The sequence below is a fragment of the Kogia breviceps genome, chromosome 10 (assembly GCF_026419965.1).
Source record: "Kogia breviceps isolate mKogBre1 chromosome 10, mKogBre1 haplotype 1, whole genome shotgun sequence".
In the NCBI taxonomy this organism is placed as follows: domain Eukaryota; kingdom Metazoa; phylum Chordata; class Mammalia; order Artiodactyla; family Physeteridae; genus Kogia; species Kogia breviceps.
This window is the reverse complement of record NC_081319.1, coordinates 99,775,861-99,796,108: the sequence shown is the minus strand read 5'-3', so window position 1 is coordinate 99,796,108 and position 20,248 is coordinate 99,775,861. Positions and strand designations below refer to the sequence as shown.

General features: G+C 45.9%; 2 protein-coding genes across 2 annotated transcripts in view; one reads left to right on the top strand and one right to left on the bottom strand.

The window, feature by feature from the left end:
- Window positions 1-869: 869 nt before the first annotated feature.
- GCM2 (glial cells missing transcription factor 2) lies at window positions 870-7,383 on the bottom strand. The gene is made up of 5 exons (XM_059077766.1): window positions 7,294-7,383; window positions 3,673-3,925; window positions 3,416-3,528; window positions 2,869-2,994; window positions 870-1,808 (listed from the first exon to the last, which is right to left on the bottom strand). The coding sequence occupies exons 1-5, from the start codon at window positions 7,381-7,383 to the stop codon at window positions 870-872; spliced, it is 1,521 nt and encodes a 506-aa protein (XP_058933749.1).
- A 5,175-nt stretch (window positions 7,384-12,558) lies between these two features.
- The window catches only part of SYCP2L (synaptonemal complex protein 2 like), a 67,899-nt gene continuing 60,209 nt past the window's right edge, over window positions 12,559-20,248 (top strand). Inside the window, exons 1-5 of the mRNA XM_067043221.1 lie at window positions 12,559-12,624; window positions 14,243-14,380; window positions 14,474-14,593; window positions 18,064-18,168; window positions 18,573-18,597. Coding sequence (XP_066899322.1) covers window positions 12,604-12,624; window positions 14,243-14,380; window positions 14,474-14,593; window positions 18,064-18,168; window positions 18,573-18,597 — 409 coding nt within the window. The 5' untranslated portion in view covers window positions 12,559-12,603. The remainder of the gene's footprint in view (window positions 12,625-14,242; window positions 14,381-14,473; window positions 14,594-18,063; window positions 18,169-18,572; window positions 18,598-20,248) is intronic.

Genomic DNA, 20,248 nt, shown 5'->3' with positions numbered 1-20,248 from the left:
TGCATATTTTAGTACAATAAAAAGGCATCAAATACATATCATCAGTGTTAGGCTGTCTCTGTTAGGAAAACATTCATCAATGTTAAGAAAAGCTATTCAGCTGATACTGGAAAACAAAATTCTCTTAAAAACAACTGCACTCTATCATTGCAACACGGTAGATTTCTTAAAAAGCTAGAGATATATACTTTGCAGGTAAAATGATCAAAATTACTTCCTGAAGTTTTTTTTAACAGGTTGTAAATGCTAAATAAAATCTTATGAAATGACTCAGGAGATAAGATTGTAAAGATTTCTTCCTGAAGCTATTTTGACAACCCCTAAGGGCCGAAGAGAGATTTGTGAAATTCCTTAATATGATCCGCTGGGGAAAGGCTTGGAGTGAGAACCCGTTTTCTTGACTTCTACTCCAGCTAACACACTAAATGGACTTACTTAGCTCATTAACTTTCATGCTTATTTGTTCGTTTGGAACAGCCTCATTCCAGACCCAATTCTGTGTGCTGTAGTGGGTGTGAAAATGCTGTGCAGGGACTTCCCTGGCGGTCCAGTGGTTAGGACTCCGCGCTTCCACTGCAGGGGGCCCGGGTTCGATCCCTGGTCTGGGAACTAAGGTCCCACAAGCCGAGTGGCATGGCCAAAAAAAAAAAAGTAAGTCAAATGCTGTGCAAGATTTCCCTATATTATCTCAACATTTCCAACCTATAATTTACTCCGCGGATAACTGGTTTTACTATTATCTATATACATGTATAATGTATATATTTCTCTGCATGCTAAATGAATCTCCCAACTTAAGAGAGAGCCGCCATGTCATGTTCTACTGCCTGCATGGAGACCAATATTAGGCTGTACCCCAGGGCTGTTGTTCAAAAGTCCTCATGGTCACAGCTAAAGAATGGACTGATTCTCTCTGAATAACCAATTGTAGACCCCGGTCCAGACGGACACACATCCCATGTCTCTGCCCCGTCCGTCCAGGGGGGTGCCGAGTCTTGAGGAAAAGGCGAAGTGTGTCTGATGGCCTGGCAGTCTCCAGGAATTTTCAAAGGAAGTGATGCTGTTGGAGAGGCTGCCATGGCGACTGCAGTTGGAAGGTCCAAGTCCTCCAGGTAGAGGGACATTTGGGTGTTTTCAGAATCATAGTTACAGCCAGAAAGGCTCTTAACTTCCCGCACGTCGTCCCAGCGTCTCAGAGCAGGGGGCTGGTAGGCCTGGTAGGACACTTTGGTGGTGGTGGTGATTACCGTCTGTAGGGCAGGAGCAGCCGGCGGCGCCGTCGTGAGGTACCTGCAGGGAAGCTCTGGGTTGTAATAAGGGCGCGCGGCCGTGGCCTGGAACTGCCCCTGGGCAGTGCGCTCCCCGAGGTCGGCTTTGCCAAGAGCTGGCTTCCAGCCAGGCTGTGTACTGGTGAAATCAAAGCTGCTCTCAAAGCTGCCGTAGGAGTTGATATTGTATTGCAGTGCATTCAGGTGAACGCAGTCCGTGTCATCAGGAATACTGCTGGCATCTTTACAAAGGGTGGGATACGGGCCTGAATTTGTGTAACCAGGGCCTGCCAATTCACAGCTGCCGGGTGGCCTAGGCAAAAAGATTCTCGGGCTTGGATATTTCTGAAAGGGTGGTACTATATCTCCTTGAAAGGCAGCTAGGTCACAGGTAGCTTTGCAAGCATCCGAGTTTGGAAAGGAGAAGCAAGGCTGCCCTGGAACAGGGAAGCCAGTGTCAGGCATTATATCAAACTCCTCTGGGTTTTCCAGGGATGGTATGTTGCTGAAATGGCCACCGTTATCTTGGTTCTCTCCTGCCTAAAGAAATGACACAAATTTTTATTTGTAAATAAAGATGTAAATTGCTTGGACACCCTCACCGGTAACAGTCGTCAACCAACCAAATAACAAGCTTTCAGTTGCTGGGCTGTGTGTTAGGAACTCAGAAACATGATCTGAGCACATGGTCCAGGGATGTCACAGCTTGAGGTCAGGCTTGGATTCCATGCTGCTGAACTAGGAGGGTCCATGGTAGCCAGGCAGGGTGGGTCTGAGTGGCAGATGGTCTGTTCTCCCTATACTATGTGCATAACAGCAGCGGCTCAGGAGCCTGACGCAGACCTGGGTTCAAATCCTGACTGTCCCTCATGAACTGAACAAGTTACTTAACCTCTGTGAGCCTCAGATTCCTCACTTAAAGATGGGGCTTAAAGAGGGAGGAGATATGGGGATATATGTATAGGTATAGCTGATTCACTTTGTTACACAGCAGAAACTAACACACCATTGTAAAGCAATTATACTCCAATAAAGGTGTTAAAAAATGGGGCTTAATAACAGTCATTTCTTCTTAAGGCTTTTGTGACCAATTCACGTGTAAGACTTCAACCCTATGTGCCTGGCACATAGAAAGTGCTCAGACAAGGCCAGTGTCATTCTTGTCCTCAAACTAATAGTCTGCCTCCTTGGCATACTGTGGTTGAACATCCAAACTGGATCAAGTTGCCCAGAGAAATTTTATCTGTTCTATGTAAATAAAGTAAAGGACCCTCTCGAAGGTACACCGTTAAGTCATTGGTATGTGCAGCTATTTCTTTCTGTATGACCATTCGATAGTTGCCCTCTCGTATCAGGAGGTCCGCTCACATCCTCACTCTATCATTAACTGTAGAGATATTCTGCTTTTTTATCAAGAAGAAGAAGGAATCAGAAACCCTATTCAAAATGTAGATTCAATGGCATTGTTAGAGAGATATAATTTTCACATAAAATTAAACCTTTTAAATTAAGGTGTGACGTTCATATTTTACATAATTCTCAGTGCATTTTGTGATGACGGTGAACACAGACCACAAGTGTAATGTCAGCGCCCTATTACCTCGGGTTCTCGAATTCTCTTTTTCTGGGGTTGGTAAAAAGAAGCCATTTGTCTCTTGATGGCACTTCTTCTAGCCTCTGTCTCGGATTTACTCTCTGGTCTTGGGTGATCATGAACTCCCTTGGCCTGCATTAATAAGGAGATGAGTCACATGATTCCTCGGAGGGAAGCTGGCAACACTGGTCAAAAATGGAGTGCGCCTCTCCCAATATCCCAAGTTGTTGGTGTTTTCCAAGAGACAGGGAAAAATAATTCTTGAACAAATAAAACTGCACCAATAATAGTCATCTTAAAAGATGACCTAACAGTCCTTTTGCCATATGAAAACAACTATAAGTAGTTTCACCCTCTCCCCCTTAGAGAGCACACAGTAGCTGAACGAATTCCTAGGAGCCTGGCAAGGCCCTGGGAGCCCCAGCACCTATTTCCGGCCACCGGAGCTGTATCTGCTTTGGTCCAGGGCTCCTGAGACACATGGCAGGTGGTTTGCTCCCTGTGACATGACGAGAATGTCCATCACAAACTGTGGTGCCCCCCCCCCACCTACCTGAAAAAATATTGCGTTGCCGTCAAGCCGCCAGAAGTTGGTTACCGGGTACCCGCTGTGCCCTCGACAGGGGATCAGTTCCAGAGCAGCGTGACAGTTGGGGCATGCCTTCTCTGCAAAGCCAGGGGCGAGAAATATTCATAACAACCTGACCCCAGACCCTCCGGAAGGAAGGAAGGAAGGAAGGAAGGGGACATGCTCTGGGAATAGGGAACGCCCAGCCGCAGGGCCAGCCCGTACCCAGGCCCACGACTCACTCTGCTGCTTCAGCCTGGCCTTGTCGCAGATGGCAGGCCGCAGCTGCAGGCGGGAGCCGTCGGGCAGGGCGCAGCCCCGCGCGCACAGCACCACGCCCAGGCACGACTTCTTGAGGATGTGGCCGTTGTGGTTGTTGGTATTCCGCATGGCCCAGCCGCTCAGATGGCGCTGCGCCTTCTTCTCCTCGCTGCGGTAGATGAAGCGCACGTAGCCGTCCGGCCACTCGCAGAAGCGGTCGAAGCGGTCTGGCTCCTGGGAGGGCGCCCAGAAGGACGGGTAGTCAAGTTCGTCAAGCCCGAGCCAGAGACAGCGCAGCAGTTTTAATCTTCCCCGAGCACATTAGGATAAAGCGGAGTCTTTTTAATTCCAGAAACTGTACTCTTACTAGCTGTCACCCATCCTTGTGTATGTGCTTCTGACAACTGGCTATAAACTGATGCTCACATAGTGCTTATCTTCTAAAAGCTGTACGTGTATTCGTTCATCTGGCCTTCATACTGCATACAGACAACAGGTACTATTATTCTCCCCATTTAATAGAATAGTGAATGGAGACCAGAGAGCTTCATTGACTTGCCCAAGGTCACACAGCCAGTAAGACTTGGCTCTAGGATTTGAGCCCTCACAGTTTGACTCCAGAGCCTATTCTCCTTACCACTATGTTATACCACTTCTCGGTGTATTTAAATGTTACAGATATTTTCTAGTTAAGCAGGAAAGCACCAGGGCAGAAAGTGATTGGAAAGTTCTATCACTGACATACAGTTGAGCCTATAAATATCTTTACTTCCATCCAGTGCTTTTTCCTTCAAAAACTCTTGGCCTGATACCCAGCACAACATCAGAGACACATGAACAGTTTCCCAAATTAGCCCTCCAGGTTTGCAAGGGTGTTATGATGACAGCCTAACCAGAAGGTAAACCCGAGCATTTGGTGGAGCCTGCTAAGCTAACCTCTTCCCAGAGCAATGTGGACTGTCATTCTACTACACAAAGAACTGCATGGCTAAAATAATGTTATATATAAAATACGGAGCACTCCTTTACTATTCATGTTTGGCGGTCCTCTGTCCATATTACGCATTATTTATACTGCAGTATGGTTCTTGTACAAACTAGGGACCATGGACCGAATCCAGCCTGCCCCTTGTTTTAGTACAGCCCACAAACTAAGAATGCTTTTTATATTTTTTAATGGTCGGGGGGAAAATCAAAAGAACTACATTTTGTGACACACGAAAATCGTATGAAATTCAAACTTCGGTATCCGTAAATAAAGTTGTAATGGGACATGGCCATGTACATTTGTCTGTGTATGGTCTGTGGCTGTTTTCACACCGCAGTGCAGAGTTGAGTATTTGGGACAGAGACAGTATGGCCCATAAAGCCACATTATGCAGAATCTACAATCCTCACAACAACTTTGTCTCACAGGCGTTCTTCCTCTTATTTAATAGATAAGGAAGTGGAAGTTAGATGGATAACCTTCTCCGGCGGCATAGCTGGGGTTCAAACAGAAGATCTGTGGCAGCCAGGCCCCACTGACCTTCCTGGTATGATAGAGGCTCAGAAAACTATTATCACAGTAATAAGCCATTTACAGCTTCTCTCCCTTCCCCCAGCCCAGGATAATTAGATGCAACTTCTGCAAAATAAAAGTATTCTTAGTTGGACAATTCAGACTCGTGTACTGCGTTAGTATTGTACATTCTGACAGTAATAGGTAAATGGGCAATTTTGTTTCCAAAACCGCAGAGATATTGTTGAGATCATTATTATTACTAATAGGCATTATTCATCTTTTCTCAGAAATATAATTGACATAAATCAATACATTAACTTAAGGTACATCACAAATGAAATACAGAATGATGTGCTTTCAAGTCTAAGTTTACGCTAAATGCTATATCTTTGTTTTTAAAGTGAATATTTCAATTTAAGGACCTTAGTAACAAGTAGACAGTTTTCCAGAAGAGAATATTTTGTTCGCATTCCCCTTCAGGGGTATGGACTAGACCCCCACTACCAAAGTGGTGACACTGAAAATGAAGACACAGAGACTGCATCTTAAAATCAAAACGAGAATGGAGGACTCCTAGATTGGGTTTCACTTGCTCTAACGTCTTGGTGCAGGGCAGCACATGTGGTCACATACAGACAAGCGTGCACACACTGAACGTGACAGTAGAGCTGGACGACAATTTAAGATTGTTATCTAATTCCACGGCTTGATGACAGGTGAGGAACCTGAGACTAAGGCAAATTCAGGAACTGTCTCAGGGTCATAGAGCTGGTTTAGCTCTTCCTCCTTTGGTCAGTCAGAGCAGGGCTAGGATCCTCTTTCTCCAGTTCTCTTTCTATAGCCCAGCGCGCCTGCCTCGATGTCTCACACACACACACACACACTTTCTCTCTGTTTAAGAACCAATCTCCCAGAGGAAAAATTATTCACATTTACGTGGCAAGTCTAGAATAATACTCGTGAGAGGAACCATCCTTCCCTTATTTGGATGTGGCTCATTTCTAAAACGCAAGATTAGATTTTTTTTTTCCCTATGAAGATGGATGCGGACAGAAGTCAGTGAGAATGAGATGCCCTTGCTATACTGTGGTCCACTTTCACAAAAACGGCACAGTGTGACTCTAAAGTAGGCAGACTTGAAAATAAACAAAACTTTCTGCAAATACGTACATCCCCAAAAGTACTGACCTCTTTGGGAGGCTAGACAGCCTTGCTAATGAATTGTTATACGCGGCACATAGTAGATGCTGAATAAAGGCCAAGTCTCTTACCCCTGTACCACAGCATTGCCAGGAATCCACCTTGGCGAATGCTTCCCAGGTCGCCCCTAACTCTCCCTCCACCTACCCCCAGGACTTTAAAGCCACTTCTCAGTTTTTGCCCCAGACTAGTATGACCAATTATAACTGCCCAGCTCATTCCCTGTACTAGGCTCCAAACCCCTTCGTTCCGTTAAAACAAAACAAGATAAAACAAATTCACCCTAAACGGATGATGGTGATTTCCTTGTCATTAGAGAAGTAATCTCAGAAGTTGCGTCCAAAAGCCGGATTCCAGGGGCTCTCCGGGCGCCTGTGCCCTGGTTGGCATGACTATAGAGGCCCCCCCAGGAGCCGCGCTTCGTCCAGGCAGCCGGGGCAAGTCCTGCTGTTTAATAAGAGTCGGGTCACCGCGATTTACGGGCCTATCTCACAGTTCTGCTGCGTGAGAAGCACTGGTGTCTACGTTAGCCAAGATTCTCCCCTACCTTTCTCGTGGGTGGCAAAGAATGGATAAGGAGAGACTCAGCGGATTTCCACCTCGGTTAAAAGTTAAAAGAAAGTGAAGGACGAGGTGTCCGGCTCCCGCCAGATGACCTGGAACTTGGAGCCTGGTTGACAGTTCCTGTTGCTTTCGGCGTGTTTTCTAACAAGCGCGAGGTAAGAGCTGGGAGAAGACACATCTCTAGACCCAGCTCTGCCATTTGTGGAGTCCCTGTACACTGGGGGACTCTCGGGGGTGCGTGTTTGGGGGTGGAGGTGAGGTCTGTCCGCAGTCTCTGCAAGGACATCCCTCCTCTTTGGATGGACGGCGCCGCGCGCGCGGGGGTTTCACGCACCCGAGGCATCTGCGGGTCGTTGATGTCCCAGCTGACCGCCATCCCGTGGGAACGCGCGCCGTCCGCCTGCTGCCCCGCCTGCGCCGGCATGGGGCCCTCCTCGCTGGCGCCCTCCGCCCGGGATCCTGAAAGACAGAAGAAAAGCAAACCAACCCAGGGGTTGCCCACGGGGATTCTCCCCGTCTTATAGGAAAGCGCGGAGAGACAGAGACAGAGAGACTGATTTCGAAATCCGGAAGCGGCGGACAAGGGTAGAGGACTCGGGCCGCGCCGCGTCCTTGGCCGCGGTGCCGACAGGTGTCCCGTCGGAGCGCAGCGCGGGCGCCGGGCTGCCGCGCGCGCGTTTATACGGATGCGCCCCGCCCCGCCCGTCCGCGCCCCGCCGCCGGCTCCCACGCTCCGGGCACCAGCGGGGCCTGTCAGCCCCTCCCGGGCAGAACTGGGGACGGAGCGGGGGGGGGGGTTGACCTGAGCCCTTGGGGTGACGGGAAACTGAAGCCCAGGCGGGCCAGGGCCGGGGGGAGGTTGGAGTGTCTCATGTCAGTTGAAAATCATTTTTGTTTCCCTAACCGCGCCCCGCCTCTGGGGTGTCGGACTGGATCGAGAGGGAGGCTCTTCGGACAGAGCCTTTCCGGCAAAGAGCCGAGAGACAGCTCTCCATATTCCCCGGCCGCCCGGGCACCGCCTGGGAGAGCCCCGGCTGCCGCGCGCCTAGTCTCAGTAGATGCGCCCGAGCCAGCTGGCTTTGGGCCGGGCCCCGCCGGAGATGTTATTGTAGCTGATGCTGTGGTCCGGAGTCTGTGCTCATCTTCGGGGGGCACGAAGGGCCCCGTGTGGTCGTCGGCCTAGGAGGCCGCCCGCTCCCGGGGGCTGTGGAGAGACCTGGCCCCGTGGGGAGAGGGTCCTGGAAAGTGAACCCGGAGAGGGTGGGGGAGATGAGCTCGGGGGAGGCGGAGGGGGAGGCAGGGGCCGAATTCTGCCCCCAAACCCGTCGCTCTCTCTGCCGCCTCGGCTACTTCTGAGCCTGTTTCCTTATCTGTTTGAAAGAGGATTTGGGGGCTCAGTGAGTTCTCGATCGCCACCCACCTGAAACGACCCTTAAAAAACTAATAACCTTCATCGGTATTGTCGTGAAAATACCGCGACCAAATTCTATTGACACCCCTTGCGTCGGCGGAGGAAGCAGGTGGGAACGTAGGGCGCCGTGGGGTCCCCAGGGCTGAGCCCAGGCCTTCTTCACCGGTGCAGCGTTTCCTTAGGGTGATTGGAAGCTCCCAGTACGAGAAACCGACTCAAGTCGCTCTTTAGCCGCTCTGGGCAGCAGGGGAAGGTGGGTTCCCGGGGTTCATTCCTTGCGCCCTTGTTCTGCGGGCCACACGCTCCCAGCCGTAGCCGGGGAGAAGCCGGCCTCTAAAGGCGGGTCATCGGGAGGATGCTCGCAACCTACATCCCGGCAGATCCCGAGAGCGGCGGGCCCCGGACTCAGCATCGCCGGGCGCGCCCCGGCTGCGCGGACTGATGCTACTCGGGAACCGGCGGGGAGGGCGCCCAGGCCAGCGCCCGTCGCAGGATTACAGCCCCTTCTTCTGGCGAAAGGCGGGGAAAGCAGATGCGCCCTTCCAACCGCAGGACGCGAACCTCGTCCACGTTCCCGGGCCTCTTAACCTCCCTGGCCGGGGGCACAGTCAGGCTTGTTAGAAAAGTCAACCCGAGAGTGAAGTTCGACTCCGAGCCGCCTTCCGGCGGAGAACTCCCGAGACGGGAAAGGCCAGATTTGGGTAGTTACACGAATTGTCTTCTTTCTCTGGTTTCAAGCTGGGATTTCTCCCCACCCCCCGCCCACCCCCCGCCCACCCCCAAGCAGAGGCGCAAAGTTCTCAAAGAAAGTGACTAGTTCGTCCCCAGAGATCTCTTTGGTCGTGTCGGTCGGCGTTTCTGGTTAAAATCACTCTCACAGAGTTGCCGCGAAGGTCTGGGAGGAAAGGAGGAAACGCGTTCACTCTTCACCTACTAGTTTTCATCCACAAACTTTCATCATATTAACCGCCTACCGAAGGCCCGGCAGCTCCTGTTACTCAGTTGCTTGTTTGCGTTGTTTTGTTTTTCAAAGGTTAAAATCACTGACACCTCTCTATTTATTTATTTACAAATTGACATTTCTTTGTGAAGTTTAAGATAATGTACTCTTTAAAATGCTCTTAACATAACTTCAAAAACTAACTTAAAATTACTTCTGAGAATTCATAGAAACTCATTTCTGGTCTTATTGTAACCATTGTTAAGACTATTTCTTGTCTCCGTAACTTTGGAATATTTCTAGAGAGTCCTTACCCTTCAAAAATATAAATAAGTACAATTTTTGAAAAGTTAAAGCTAAATCAATTAATCAAATACTTTTTTTCCTAAATAGATTCCGGTGGCCAAAGAAATGTCATTGTCTCCACCAAATTTAGTTTGAGCAGGATTAGAATACATATTCCAAGTTGCCCTAAAATGATGTCTGGGTAAAACATGTTAGTAAAAGAAGCTAATCAAAGTGAAAATGTAACAAAATAAAATAAATAAATGGTGTTGTCTGTGGTGTTATCTTTAATTTCTCCTGAATTTTTGACCGTGTTAACAACCATATAGCTTGAAAGGATGTATGTTTTCCCCGAACTCTGAAAATAATTGATTAAAACTTTTAAACTAATATTAAGAAAACTTTAACTTTGTTTTATATTATATTCTTATTGTATTACCTGTTTTATTCTCTAAAGTGCTTTTAAACTGTATTTTGATTATTATTTGTTATTATCCTTCAATTTTTCCTGCACTAATATTTGCATTGATTCAGAGCACTTTATATTCACAGCTGGCTCTTCCTTGGCTAGTATTTTGAAATAGTAAAAGTCCATTAATACAAAAGCAAAGGAGAAGGGCTTTGAATTTACTTGGTTTAGATTAAAATAGGTAAATTAATGTAAGTATGTTTACGTCATATTTGCCAGGAAGTGGATGAGTTTTGAAATAAGTATGTATTGTTTTGAATGGACTGGAGGTACAATGCAGAGATTCTGGTTATATTGTGTTTTGGTTTGATGTAAACAAATATCTTCTGTAAACGTCGTGACACGAAATACCCATAGCATCTACTTATAGCACAAGTTGATTTTTTACAAGGAACGTTTGGATTTGAGGGGTCTTGTCTGCTTGCTTGTTTTTTTAAAAGAAAACTCCAGTCCAACTTATTTTTGCCACCCTGTTCACATAACGGACAACCTATCAGCCTAAACCGGGCCATAAGTACACATTCTTGTTGGGTGAAAGGAAGTGGGCAGAAAACAAGCAGACTGGATGAAAATGTTTGTTTGTCTGTTTTTATTTTGACTGAGCACACCGGGGTATGTATTAAAACAAAACAAAACAAAACAAAACACTTCTTTTGTGATATCAGGAATAAACTCACAATTTCGGGGACAAATCTGCTTCCCATGGGGCAAGTTCGGTTTCAGTCTATAGCGATATCAATGGATCACAGCCAGCTCCACCAGCCCTTAAAGGTGGAGAGAAAACAGCCGGGTTCCGCACAGGGGACGCCTATCAGTGTAGAATTTCTCCGACATGTTTACGTCCTTTAAGCAATCGCTTTTCCTAAGGTGCGTGTGCGTGCGCGCAGGTGGCCTGACCTTGATTGCTAGTTAACTCGCGAGCGTTTCTCGCTTCTCAAGCGCGGGACTCCAGTAGATTCTCAGGGGCGGGTTTATTAATCAGACTTCCGGGGACGCTCGGCATCCGGGAGCCGTGGGCTCCCCGGGCTCTCGCCGCAGCGCCTCCCCGCACGCTCGGGCCTCGGACGGCGGAAGCGCGGGGGCTGAGAGCGGCGCGGCGGCGGGGCGCGCGCTGGTCCGGCTGTGCGCCCCGGGGCGGGTGCGCGGCGGCCTGCCGGGAGCCTCGGGATGCGGGAGGTGAGTGACCTCGAGCGGAGCCGGGTACCCGTCGAGCCCCGGCCTCCTCTCCGCCGTTCTAGGCGGGCGCCAGGGAGCGCGTCCGTCCGCCTCTGGGCTCGGAGCCTCGCTTGCTCGCCCAGAGGCCCGGCCGGCTACAGTCCCCGGCCGCCGCCGAGGGAAGAGCTCTTCGGGGACCCTCGGGGGCGCTTCACGTCCTTAGGTTTGCTGGGAGTTTATTGGCAGCTTTCAGTGAGTGCACGAGGCAGGGTGGAAACACCTGGTCCCTCGCTGGTAAAGCGTTCGGAGAAGGGGGAACTGGAGTAGTCATGTTTGAAGGCAACGAGATGATTCTTTTTTAAGTTGCTCGGGATGTTTTCCCAGCCCGTTTTCTCCCTCGCTGAGTAGAAAGTGCAGTGACGTTAACCCACCCGGTGCCCCAGATCTACCCCGAGTGCTGGGACCCGCCGCCCAGGGACTGGGGTCGCGGGCTGGGAGGTGAACTGGTACCGTTAGCGCTCTTACTTTTCAGCATTCACTTTACTAAATACACTGCTGGTCGGAAAAAAAAACAAGTATGGATCTTGGTCTTTGAATTCATCCTGTTTTTCATACTTATAATAATGATGATATTATTGTAAAATATGCTGACATTTAAGGATTGTGGTCAAGTGCATATAGGACCGTTAGCCCAAGCTAGATATATATTTTTAAACCTCTTTGGAAGAGGTTAATAATTTTTTTAAAAATTATTCTTTGATTGTTGGGATGAAGTGAGCAGATAAGATGCTTTTATTTAGCATGTTTGTGAAAACGAGGTTGGTAGATCCAGGGATTACTTCTTGAAGAAAACGCGTAACAACCCATTACTCAGTGTTTTGTAAATTTTCATGTTGTTGCTGTTCAATCCTTAAAGTTTCAGTTTTAAGTCCTAGAGTCACATTTGAAATTCATATAAATCAGGAACGTAAAGCTTAAACTCATGACTGGGCTTGAAAAGCACTCTGAAAAACTTTGACAAGCTCTCATTCTAAAAACCGCTCATTAATTCAAAGTCTTTTTTATAGTTGCCATTATAGAGTTTAAATTTATTTTTTGTGATCATTTATTACAGTGATGTTTGCTTCTTGTGATAGTTTGTATTTGTCAGAGGCAGTGTTAAAGAAGGTTGGATAAAGCTTTTGGTTTTTTTCTTAAAGTAGTGTCTTAGATCTATAATCAGTGGTATGAATGAACAAAAAGCTTTGTTCAGGAAAACAATATGAACCTTTATTTTAAAACTTAATGCATTTCTTTGGAATAAAATTTTTTTAAAAATATCTCTTTTTGTACACAGGAGAAGGAAGTTCCTTTGCAGTCTGTTCAGGAAAAGGATGAGAGTGGCATGGCACAGGATGCCTTCTATGTAAAGATCAAGTTTGTGTTCTTTGTGTGTGTGCTCTCTCTAGTTCTGTGTTTCCTGGGCTATCAGCATACTTTTTCCTCCAGTTGCCCAACAGGAGGCAGAAGAATCCTCTTCTCCTACTCCCCTAATCTCTCACATACAGTTTATCACCACGTCTTGTCAATTTTGCCTTTGATTACCCTACTAAGATCCTAATCTATTTTGTACCTAGCACTGTCCCAGGTGGAGGTAGACAGTATTGAACAAAACAGACACAATTCTTGCTTTCTTAGAGCTTTCAACCTGGCAGAGAGTCAGAGACAGATTAGGAACAAAAGTAAGGTGGTAGGAAGAAAAGGAACAGGGTGTTGTGATGGAGAATAATTGCTGGGGGAGGGAGGCACTTGACTAGCTTTAGGTCCTGGAAGACCTACTTGGAAAGATGATACTGAAGCTGAGAATGGTTAAGTGGTGGCGAGAAGCAGTCAAGGCATAGAACAGCCAGTGCAAAGGCCCTGAGGCAAGGAAGAGCTTGACTTATTCTAGGACTCAGCAGGGCAGTCAGGCAGGAGAAGCTGACAGAGATCAAATCATGCAGAGCCTTGCAGACCAAGGCAAAGGGTTTGGATTTGTTCTGAGTATAGAGAAGCCAGGCAGAGTTTTAAGTAGCAAGAAGCCTGAACTGCTGAGTCAGAATCTGAGTGTGACTCTCAGCTGGGTGATCTCATACAGCCTTGCTATTATTATCCCCAGATAAAGAGTCTAACCGCTAGATTGGTGGTGAGGATTAAGTAACATCTGCAGAACACTTAACCCACTTGGCTCAAAAAAGCTTACTATATGGTAACTTAAAAAATCTGTTTAAATGTTTAATTTCAAATGCTGTCTCATCATTTAAATCAATACTAAGAAAAAGTGGAATTACAGGCTGTATGTAGTAAAATGACTCCTTATTAAAAGAATATTGTAATTTAGCCTGTAGAATTGGACTGCATTTAAAAAATATCTTTTATGGCACAGATATTTAAGAATATATCTGTTATTCAAATATATATATATATACACACATACACACTTAGAAATAGGTCTTAACAAGCTTTCAGGCAGAAAAGTTCAATTTCATTCATCATGGCAATTTGCATATTTATCAATTACCTTTAACTGCAGTTATTACTGTTGAATTCATTTTCTTCTATTATTTATGTAACTCAATAAGTGATAATAGGCTTGAATTTTATAGTGTTTAGAATTTCTAACATTACTGAGGATAAAGTCTCTTTACCCACAGACACCTGTAATTCGGGTGTCGTTTTCCTTAAGTCAGCGGTTCTCAAAGTTTAGCGTGATGAGAATCACCTGACGGGCCCCGCCCCCACCCCCCACCCCCCGCCCCCGCAGAGTCTGACTCCTAACAAGCCCCCAGGTGACACCTGTGCTGCTGGTGGTCCAGGAACCACATCTTGCCAACTACTGTCTTAAGACAACAAAATCATTGTCTACATGATTACTGTTCAAGATATAACTCTCTATGTTTACCTTCTATCTCTGCACTGAATTATTATTGATAATGATAGAAATATTACTGTGAAATAAACGTTCTTGGGGAAAAATAGTAATTGTCATACTGTCAACTTTCCAGCTTCAGTCCCTTATTACTGATGCACTCCATGATGAAGGATTTCAGAAAATAAAAGAATATTTTCAACAGAGAGAGCGCCACGTTCCTCAAAAATATAATAATCTTTTGTTACACCATCTTGACAGATCAGTGAATAAGGCAAGTGAGTTGTTTTGCTTTTTTGGTTTGTAACCAGAACGCCAATGTGTAACTATATGTAAGGTTTTTAACTTAGTGTGGTCTAATCCCAAGGAACTGGATAAAAATGAATTTCAGTGTGTTTCACTGTTGCTGAAATGTGTTCAGCGATTCTTCATTGACGGCCTCAAGGAAGATGAGCCTTTGCTAATTCAGCAGGGACTGATCCCAAAGATAAGTGTCATCTTTTCATTTTGTATGGATTTGGGTAACTTAAAGAACTAGAGAGGATTCAGTTGCCTAGTTTGGCATTTTATGTTCCTTTGAAATCAAATTTGAAAAGGAATCGGTACCAGTGCTAGTTGCCATCATCCAATCAAAAATTAAGTTCCACGTATGTTTCCTGATGTATGGGGTAGGCAGGCCACTTTGGGGAGGGTACAGGAATAAGTCGGACACAGCCCTCTCCTCCCTTCGACAAGCCAGTGCAGTAATAGTATGGTTTTGTTTTGTTTTTTTGCGGTACGCGGGCCTCTCACCGCTGTAGCCTCTCCCGTTGCGGAACGCAGGCTCCGGACGCGCAGGCTCAGCGGCCACGGCTCACGGGCCCAGCCGCTCCGCGGCACGTGGGATCCTCCCGGACCGGGGCACGAACCAGCGTCCCCTGCATTGGCAGGCGGACTCTCAACCACTGCGCCGCCAGGGAAGCCCAATAGTATGTTTTTTTATTAGTGAATTTAACTTGGAGATATAGGATGGAGAGAGTGGACTGTTACACACTCCCCCATAACTATGTTCATAAACTTTATCAACAAGATTGGACCTGGATAAATTATCAAATACTTGCCCTAGCCACAGCCCACTTAACAACTTTCTAAAATCCTAGCTGAGTCTGAAAAAAATGCCAAAATACTTTATTCTAAGTCACCCCAGTTACGCAATTCTGACCTGTTCTTAATTAATCAGGAGGTAACATCACGCCTTAATAACGGCATCTGGAAGCAAAGCAGTTTGCAAAGTCTCTTGCTGCATTTCTCTTTTTTTCATGATAAGATTTGCAGCCCCGTGGTTGATTATTGGTGAGAACATGAGGGGAGAAGGGGGATCTGGCTGCCATTAAATCTCTGATTTACCCCCTGGACTTTAGTACCTGCAGTTTATCAAGATCAGGTTGGGCTAAAGGAAATGTCTCTGTCCTTTTTCACTTTAAGATGCCTCTAGGGCTTCCCTGGTGGCGCAGTGGTTGAGAGTCCGCCTGCCGATGCAGGGGACGCGGGTTCGTGCCCCGCTCCGGGAGGATCCCACGTGCCGCGGAGCAGCTGGGCCCGTGAGCCATGGCCGCTGAGCCTGCGCGTCCGGAGCCTGTGCTCCGCAACGGGAGAGGCCACAGCAGTGAGAGGCCCGCGTACCGCAAAAAAAAAAAAAAAAAAAAAAAAAAAAAGCCTCTAATTATGGGGCTGCCCCTCCATGGGGGAGAGAGAATAAACTCCAGGCTTTCCTAACTTCTCTCAGGAACTTTAAAAGTATTTGCAGCTAGGGTAGGGGGTGGGTGGGAGTGTAAATCTCAGGGCTGTCTTAATGCAAGCCGTGTATGTTTCATTTTGTATTATCTATTTCATTTAGCCCCATCTAACTCCCTGATACACTTACTCAGGCAGATAACAGGAAGCAGGGAAAAAGAGCAAAAACTCCAAAGGAAACGGGGCAGGGATGTCCCAGGGGTACTTTGGAGCCTTAAGCTGATTTGGGGGGATGAATTGGGATCTGCTCCAAACTGAAATTCCTATTGAGACTTAAGAATGCCATCCCAAGGGCTTCCCTGGTGGCGCAGTGGTTGAGAATCCGCCTGCCGATGCAGGGGATACGGGTTCGTGCCCCGGTCCGGGAAGATCCCACATGCTGTGGAGCGGCTGGGCCCGTGAGCCATGGCCGCTGAGCCTGCGCATCCGGAGCCTGTGCCCCGCAACGGGAGAGGCCACAACAGTGAGAGGCCCGCATACCACAAAAAAAAAAAAAAAAAAAAAAAAGAATGCCATCCCAAGGTTGAAAGTGTCAGATCAAGTCTCCACTGGAATTTTGGAATAGGGATTTCCACATCCCACTGGAATTCTAGCTGGTGATGGAAATGCCATAGCCATAATTTAAACACATTCTAAAGCATGTACTCTTAATTCATGTAGGTTTTGGCCGAGGAGAATAGATTGATATTATCAAAGTGGATGGGATGCTAGATTTTACACTTCTAAAGCCCACTGTGTTTGCAGGCTCAACACGAAGTGTGCTGGGAAGTTATTCTCCATAGAATAAGAATTTCCTACAGAAAGGAACATATTTGGCCCTGTACTTGAAGATCCAGAAGGATTAACTTGTCCTTTACCATATGCTTAATGAGTAACAGCTATTGCATCTGTCAGTAACCATCTGGCTTCTGGTAATGACGCAGCCGTGAGGGCAGCAGGTATATGGGTTAGCGCACATGATCACGGCACATAAATGGCTGCAGAGTGACCTCCTAGTCCAAGTGTTGCTCAAGTAGTGTGGCATTTTCCCCACGTCTCTGAATCTATACCCAGCCGGTGTATTTTGGTGGGCTAGGAGGGGGGCAGGATTTGGGAGCATAAATAGAATGGTGACAAAAATGTATCTAGAAGCAGAGAGTTTTGAGTATGAACATGGGGAGGGAGAAAATGTCACCTTAGCGGTGAGTTTTGCCGCGTAGAGGGACATTTCTTCCCTCAGGCTGTTGGAGAAAGGTTGGCTTCAGGAGGTGGATGATTCAATCAAATGCAAATATTTGCCTGATTTGAGGTAAAAGAAACATTGCCTAGTGACTGCCAAACCTTGCTGTACCTTAGAATCACCTGGAGAGCTTTAACGCGATGCACTGCGTGGGTCCCATTACCAGAGATTCTGATTTTCTGGATCCACGGCGGGTCCCACGCATCAGGGCGTTTCACAGCCCCTCAGGTTTGCCTAATGTGCCGCGAAGATGGAGAGCTGCTGGGTTTGTCCACGGTCTCCAGCTGGTACCTTGGGTTCCTGGCTCTAAAGTGGACAAAGTTTCCAATGCCCCACTCCTGTAAGGGTTACTCATCACAAACTCATGTCACTAACTTCTTGGTCAACTGATGACTTCTCAAACGGTCCAAAGATGGCCATAAGTATGTTCTAGGAAGGCTTATGTAAGTTAATTTTAAATCGCACCAGTTCTGGCAATGTAATATGAACCTGGATATGTTTTCTTATGGGGAAAAATCTCCAATTAGCTGGAAGCTTTTGACAAAAGGAAGGTGGCCAGGCCTGAGGCATGTGTACTGTGCTAGCATACTTCTGGAGCACTTTCTAAACTCTGCATGTCCTTTGATATTTGATGACTTGTTTTCTGCAGCCGCCCAGGTAACAGGGATTTCTCCTGTGTTAACAAGGCTCATGTATCTCGTAACCACTCACTGCCCCCTTTGCAAGCCTTTCTGGTGTTGATGATCCTGGCGAAGTCTCCAGTTCTTGCTGGTATCTGAGAAGTTGTTGCAACTCTGTCGCAGTCTGATTCCACTCTGGAGTGTTCTAGATGGGGACCTTGGAACCAGGCCTAAGTGAAATGGAAAAGGGTCTTTAAAATTATCGAACTCTGTCGTGAAATTTTGTTGAATGAGCAGTAGCTATTCAGTCATAGAGGTTGCATCAGTGTTTCTTCTCTTGTGTACATGGTTTCCTGGTTTGAAAGAACAACAGGATTTCTGACCATGACAGACCTAGCCTCGGACACATCTCTGATTCATGTGACAGAAGACTTTTTTGACACAGCCTTGGTAAGGATGAGGTGTTGGATGCTTTACTGAGCAGATACCAGTGGTGATTTGTAGGAATCTTCAAGTTGTTCATAAAACTTGTGTTTTTCTAAGATGTGGGTTTTACTAAAAGACTCTCATATTTTATTATTAGAAATATATGAAATAGTAACATGTATATAACCAATGTTATAGAAAAATGAGGTGATTTATTTTCAAATATATTAGTCACCTGATTGGAGGTGATAGGCTGATTTTAATAAAGTAATTGAAAGTCCAGTAGGATTTCTCTAAATTTTTTTTCTACTGTAGTTATAGTCAACTCCTGCCTGTTAGAGAATTATCGGCACACTAACACATTAATGTTATAGTTTATAATGCTTTTTAAAAATAATACGAGTTTCACTTTTCTTTCTTTTTATTAGATTATTTCCAGAAGTAGTAGTAAAGGTAAGTGTATTATTTACTATTAATTGGCCGTTTACCTTTCATTAATGGAATATTCCTCTTTGGAGAAAAGAATATTTATCTAAATGATATATAAAAGTGAAGTGGGTTTAACTATTATATTATATTTGCATTAATTGGCCATCTTATGGTAGTCAGATTGTGATGCTGAAATGAGTTTTGTTGGAAAGTGTGTCTCGTTTGCCTGTGCTGTGTCTTTATTTAGCTGCTCCTGCCACCGTTTGGCCATTTAGCTCCAATCAGGGATGGAGAGCCACTTTCGTCATTCCAAAACAGCAAAAGTTAGCTGTTACTGATTTAACTTGGAGCCGATTCTCATGCCTCTCTCTGTCTTTCAAGAGCTCAAAAGGTAGATAATTTGGAGGTTAGGACGATGATGTCGTTCAATGTGGCTCATGTTAAAGGTAACCCAACAAACACTTTGAATTATGGAACTGTGGATCCAAAGATGCACGGAGATCGGGGCCATCTTAAAATGCATATGTCTGCTCCTTATTGTCCATCTTTTTATTTTTCTTTTCAAAAGCTGTTATGAAATTGACACCACATTCTACAGGGGATGGTATCTTGTAAACTGAGGACATTTAGTCCTAGAAGCTTAAGTGTGCATGGTGCTTGGTTGATTTTTAAAAAGAGGTCTCCATGATCTAAGCGGATCCAAATACTTGCAAGTCAGTTTTTTCTGGACTTCATAAGTGACAGTTCCTGTCTCTAAAGTTGGTTGATAAAATACCCAGTGGTTAAAAACTACTTTGAATTTTGTAACTTTTAAAAATAAACTTTTATTGATTTACAACAGTGTGTGTACACTGCATATTTGAAAAAAAATACATATGAGAGAGATCTGTTGAGACTGTAGCTGTTGCTTGGACCACTTAATAGGTTCATATAGTCCCTGCAATCACTCCATTGTCCCAAATGGAGGAAACACTGCTCTAGGTGACTGTATTAGTCAGCTCATGTTGCCATCACAAAATACTATGGGCTGAGTGGCTTAAACAACAGAAACTTATTTTCTCACAGTTCCTGGCTTGCGGACAGCCACCTTCTTGCTGTGTCTTCACAGGGGTAGAGAGTAAGCTGCTCTCTGGCATCCTGTAAAGGCGCTAATCTCATTATGAGGGCCCCACCCTCATGACCTCACCTTACTGTATGTGTTTCATTTTTATGATTCCTTTGTTTTGTGCTTTGCTTATGGATTATATTTTCTTTCACTCTTTGCTCCTCTCTAGTGATTTGAATGGCTTATGTCCTAGTTTTATTCTTCTGGCTGTTACTCTTAATTTAATCATCAACATCAACATGAGAGCGCCAAAATGATAGCACCTATTTCTTTTTTATGTGTGGCAAGGAATTCAACATGTTTTTATTCCTCCTCCATTTTCTACCCAGATTTATTTAATTTAATCCAGGTTTTTAGTCCTGTATTTTATATATATATATAATGTCTTTGTAAGTAGTATTTGCTCCTTGCCTTGTATTGCAATCTTATTTACAGTAGTTATTTACGGCTCGCTACCAGCTTGTTTATGGCCTGATGTTCTCATTCTTGAGTGCTTTATTCTGCTTTGTCTCCATCTGCTGTAATACATTTTGAAGAGGTTATTAGGGTATGTGGGTGGTACCTGGTCAG

Bases quoted from the DNA above. Each gene is read 5' to 3' on its own strand.
- GCM2 (XM_059077766.1), bottom strand. From the start codon at position 7,383: ATGCCGGCGCAGGCGGGGCAGCAGGCGGACGGCGCGCGTTCCCACGGG. The intron at 3,926-7,293 runs GTGCGTGAAACC...GCGCCCTCCCAG, and splicing joins ACGACCCGCAGATGCCTCGG to GAGCCAGACCGCTTCGACCG. The intron at 2,995-3,415 runs GTAGGTGGGGGG...TTATTAATGCAG, and splicing joins GCAACGCAATATTTTTTCAG to GCCAAGGGAGTTCATGATCA.